Source organism: Alligator sinensis, unplaced genomic scaffold, assembly GCF_000455745.1.
Source record: "Alligator sinensis unplaced genomic scaffold, ASM45574v1 scaffold96_1, whole genome shotgun sequence".
NCBI lineage: Eukaryota > Metazoa > Chordata > Crocodylia > Alligatoridae > Alligator > Alligator sinensis.
The window spans coordinates 737600-742994 of record NW_005842402.1 but is presented as its reverse complement, the minus strand read 5'-3'; the positions used below and the strand labels follow the sequence as shown (position 1 = coordinate 742994).

The window sequence follows — 5395 nt, the reverse complement described above, 5'->3', positions numbered from 1 at the left end:
CCTGGCACCGCCGGGCGGTGGGGGGGGGGGAGGGGGCACTGAGGATCACTCCCCCTCCTGGCAGGAGCCAGTAAGTGCGGGGCTGTTTTTTGGGTTTTTTCTAAAGATCCGGGACACTGGGGCCAGGCGGGGCAGCCATTGACGGGGCTGGGAAAGCAGATGAGGGTTGGGGCTTGATCAGGGGAGTTGGGGGAGCAGGCAGGGGGTGGTGCCTGGTGAGGATTCCTCCATGGTTCCCTCACCCCCCCTACTTACCAACACGGAGTCCGTGTCCAGCTCCTGAATCTCCAAAGCTCTCTGAATCTTTTCCGAATTGATTCGGAAAGCTTTGAATTTATTCAGACCTTTTTACTGGTCTCCCGATTAGATTTCGAGATTCAGCCACCGAATCGGGCCAAATCTTCTCTGAATCGAATCAGCACCCAAAGCTTTGCACAGCCCTAAAACTGAGCTGGCCCACCCTGCTCTGCCAGGCTGGGTCCTGCCCGCTGGGCTGCAGAGGCCCCCAGTGGGAGGGCAGCAGGGTGGGAACCCACAAGCACACTGCTGCCAGCCTGCATCTGCCCATGCCCATGGATTCCACTCTGGCTGTGCTGCCCATGGGGATGGGGGAGCTGGACTCCACGCTCTGCACCCTGCTCAGGCCACAACAGCCTTCCCCTCCCATGGGCAGCAGCCAGGACTCAGGTACTACTGCGGGGGAGCAGGGAGCTGTGGAACTGAGTCCCTGGCCCTGTAACTCTGGCAGCTGGGGGCCTGCTCTGGCAGGGCTGGGGGGGTGGAGCAGGGGCTGTGGGTGGGGAGTGAGGGGCATTGGTAGGGCACTGGTATATCAGGGCTGCTCAGCATCACAAAGCAGTGGGGCTTGGCGAGGGGGGGTGGGGATATGATGGGCAGCTGCATCTAGACCTGTGTTATGGTGAGCAAAGGGGGCAGGGGGAACCCTGATTTTCCATGATAAAAAACCCAAAATCAAATGCCAAAATTTATAAGTTTTTAGAATGTATTTTATTATAGTGATTGAGGCACTGATAGGCTTTCAATTGTTTTAAAAATGTAAATATATCAATAAAACATTGTGTTCAACTGATACCTATATATATAGTGGCATTTCATTTAAATTATGGAAAAATGTGGATTTTGGGTTTTTTTGAGAGAATTTGCATTTTTATCAGAGAATTTATGATTTTTTTAACAGAGAAAACCAGGATCCTGGAGTAATCACTGATCTCATTTTATCAATGGTACTGGAAGTAGAGATAACACCTTTGGCACAGATCTCATTTGTGTTGAGGTCATGACACATACTCCTGTTATGGTGAAAGATGTGAGGAGCTAATGTGACCAACTGACATTCAGATATCTATAATAAAAACTACTTTTCTGTCATCCAATGTCAATATTGGGATACTAGATTCTGTTAGGCTATCAATCAGCTATCAATACCTTAAACATATCCCTAAACATTTCCTTTAAAAATCACTGATAAACATACAAGAATACCAAAGATGAAAGAAAAATTACTAAAACAAAAATGGTACATACAACAGGTTATGCCTACATCACTGTCACAGCAGTGTGGTGTTGAAATACTCAAGCTATATTTAAATTAGCAAGCTCAGGAATTGGTAACAGTCTAGCCATAAAAGCCCAGGGAGGGGCAATTACAATTATCAACACCACTACTGCTGCTATTCTTTGTAGAGCTTGTAGAGGCCTACCTTCAGGTGAAGATCCCAAGCCCTTCAGGCTGAGTGAGGGAAATAACTCAGGCTTCCCCTGGTGCAAGCAAATGTTTTAATCATAATAAGCATATGGAACAGGTGGGCACTACTAGCAGTCACCTTTTAAAAGAGAGCAGCCACAAATTCATTTAGTGAAGGGGCCTGATCCTTCTGGTATGTAGTAGATGTGCTAGGAGCATGCCTAATACACTGGATTCACTTAGCTTTAGAAATCTTTAGCTCAGTAATTCTCAACTAGGGTGCCAAGCCATATGGAGAAGCAGCAAGATCCTTTTAACATTGCCAAAGGATCCACACAATTCTACCACTGCTAGGTGTGCACCTACATGATTCACAAGATAAACCTGGAGATTTCAAGTAGGAATCCACAGTGTGAAAAACATTCTAACCTGCTATGGTCATTCTGGAACAGAAGAATTGCTCTATTATTTTTCTATAGACAAAAAATGAGGGAAAGCTAAGAGGGGGCATTTCCAACATCTCTGAGTGAAGGAAGTAATATGTACACTAGTAGCCGCTTATAAATCTTCAGATAAACATCTCTACTTGGTTTTTTAAATGTGTTTTCAGTCACATTATTTTTTTTTACACAATGTAATAAAAGAATTAGTTTCCAAAATGCATTGCTGCTAAATTCAGAAAAGTTATGGAGGGGTGTGCTTGCATTTAAAAAGGTTGGAAACCAACCACTCATTTAGCGTCTATATTTTGATTGGGCTCAAGGGATACATGGATTGGGCTCAATGGCATACAGACTAGGGGACGTGCTGGTCACATCCTTATAAAGAAATCTACACATTTCAGGAATTTTCAAGTGAAACCTGGAGGCACAAGATGAGTTTGGGTATCTCAAGGATTAGGCAATAACTGAAACATGGATTTATAGATCACAGTTTTGGATTCTGGTGCCCCAAATGCCAGCTACATTCTGCTTTAGGTGCGTAAATCCTGCATTGGATCTAGCCTATACATATTTTAGCATTTTGCACACCATCAAACCATAGGCCTTTCCCAAAACAGGTATTCAGAGGCTAATGCTCCCATGAATTTGAACAGTTTACAGTTGTATTTATGGATATCGCTGTCATGCATTTCCTGTAAAGGGAATGAATATGACTAGTTATCTTCAGCAGCAATTAAACAAAAATAAATGTAAAATACCACAAGTAAGTGTCTAGAATTACAAATTCTCTCTCGGTGTTAGGACAGAATGAAATCTCATTATCCCCACTTGTATATTCAAGGAATCTGAGAGACTGCAATGGTGATCAACCCTGCAAAAATGTATGGTAAATCTCTAAAATAGAGATTTGGAGTGCTTAGGGAAGTTAAGCACCCTACCATACCCACCATATCCAGCAACTCTAAAGATTGATGTCCTTACAGTAAAAAAATAGTTTACAAACCAGTCATTTGTCTTTACTTTTACATGGATAAATTATTATCTTTTGGATACTGAAATATCACTGAAACGTTTCTTAGGCAAATGGAAACCAAACAACAGCCCATGAATTTTTCACAAACCAGGAGAAATTCAAAGCAGGAGAGGAGTTCAGCTTTCCATACAGAATGAAATTATCTTCCTGTGGAACAACAGAGAAAGATCTCTCAAAGTTAATAATTAAAATGTTTCATGTTACGTTAAGGGACATGCCAGCTACTCCATGACTTGTAAGAAGAGGTACTCCCAGGAGAAAAATGGTCAAATAGTTTGCATTCACCATTATTCTCGTATTTTTTCTTATTTCCCAATTACACATATACACTATAAAATCACAGATTTGAAGTATGAGAGAGGTAGCACTATGTTCAAAATGGCTTTCTGACAAATACCTTCAAATCTTATTTTTCACATATATCAAGACAGGAAGTGAAATGAAGTGGTACCGGATGGGAGGAATCCTAAATCAAGCAGAATGATTTAGGCCATTAATATCTGAAATCTGAACAATTTACTCTTGTTAACTATAGGTCTACTTGTACACTTTGTCTAACCAGAAATAATAAAAAAACCCAACAGCATCCTTCTGATAGAAATAAACTGCTTTTATTAGTTAGTAAGAAATATGCAATTTACTATGAAAACTCTTTTCACTTTTTATTTTTTTCCTTTTACCTGATAGGAGCACCTTTGGCCTGCGCTGGTCTCAACAATACAGTTATAGTAGTAGCTGTTTCATTGAGAGATGCATCAACTCCTTCATAGTCCGGTAAAGTGGGAGCTGATTAATGTTCAAGAAAGGAAGAAAAAAAATAAAAGACAGAATCAATTTAGCAAAAACATTCTGAAATGTTATTAGAATCTGGCTTTGCACCAAAATAAGTCTTTTGGATGATTTTGTAGCCAGGCACCAATTTCTGCTGCTATATATCTAAATAATTTCCTCCTTTCATGCCCTCTGCCCCCTTGCATCATCAAGAATAACAAAGCTTTCTGCAAACATTAGGATATATCAGTTTGTATTAAGTAGAGGGAACGCTGAAAGGTGACTACTTTCATTTACAAGCATTTCTTGCAGAGGAACGCAAAGCCTCTAATTCACGACAGCCCTCCAGCCTCCCTTTCCCCCCCATTTCGAATACCTCTCTTCACCTCTTTCCACCTCTGGCACTACAATTTCTGCTCCCATCTCCCAAATATTTCAGAATCTTTCCAGGGTTTTTTCTTTTTTTACTGATATGAAATAGAGGTTGTGGGAGAATGATAACAATAAAGCAGCTTCCACAACAGCCTCATATCAAATTCAAAGCTGCTCAGATATATTCTAGCACCACAGAGGGCCACAGCTGGTCTAAGAGGCGAGGCAACAGCTTTCTCTTGAAGTATAACTACACAGTGCTCCTTGCTGAGGTACTTCAAAGCAGTGGTTCTCAACCTTTTTTATACCAGGACCCATTTGTAAACATTGATGGCCAGACCCGACCCAATAAATAGTTTAAGTAGAAAACACAAAAGTATTTTGGCTTCAAAATACCTATTACATACTGTAAGTCAAAGCAGCTCTACAGTCTTTATTTTAAAGACAGAAATCAATGTGAACAGGAAAACATTAACAGCAATATCAACATGCACCCCTCCATTACTCCCCAGTGACATTCATCATTGTGCAATTTATACAAGGCAAATAACCGATACCCCTCGCTCCCGACTTGCAGCCCCTCAACCCTCCTTGGTGCCCCTCACATGTGACCTACAGTTCCCTGTCCCTACAGTGCCCCTCACTCCCAACCTGCAGACCTTGGTTCCTTACCCAGACCTTCTGGAGAGGACCCCACCTGCTCCCATCTGGGCTGGAGCATGGCGGTTGCGGCAGCTCTGGCTAGTGCAGGTGGCAGCAGAGCAAGTCCAGTCCTGGTACAGGCTGGAGGGAGGAGGAGGGGAAGCCTGTGACCTCTACCCCTGCCCTGGGCTGGGACTCCCAAGTTATGTTGGGCAGCCTGGCCATGGCCACTTCTCTTGGGCAGTATCTCACAGCCGCCATGCCCCTGCAAGCATGGGCACCGGCCTTGGCACCTCTGGTCCAGCCACACAGCTCCTCTCTACCCGCAAAGGACCCCTTCACCCCCTTCCCCACTGGAGGGGCAGGCACCCTGCTGCAACCCCAGCACCCAGACACCTTTCTTTGATGCTGGCAGGCACTGGCCCCCCT

General features: G+C 43.5%; 1 protein-coding gene across 1 annotated transcript in view; it reads right to left on the bottom strand.

The window, feature by feature from the left end:
* PTPRK (protein tyrosine phosphatase, receptor type K) overlaps positions 1-5395 on the bottom strand; it is a 570492-nt gene that overhangs the window by 99857 nt on the left and 465240 nt on the right. Inside the window, exon 12 of the mRNA XM_025211350.1 lies at positions 3862-3967. Within this exon, the coding sequence (XP_025067135.1) occupies positions 3862-3967 (106 nt within the window). The remainder of the gene's footprint in view (positions 1-3861; positions 3968-5395) is intronic.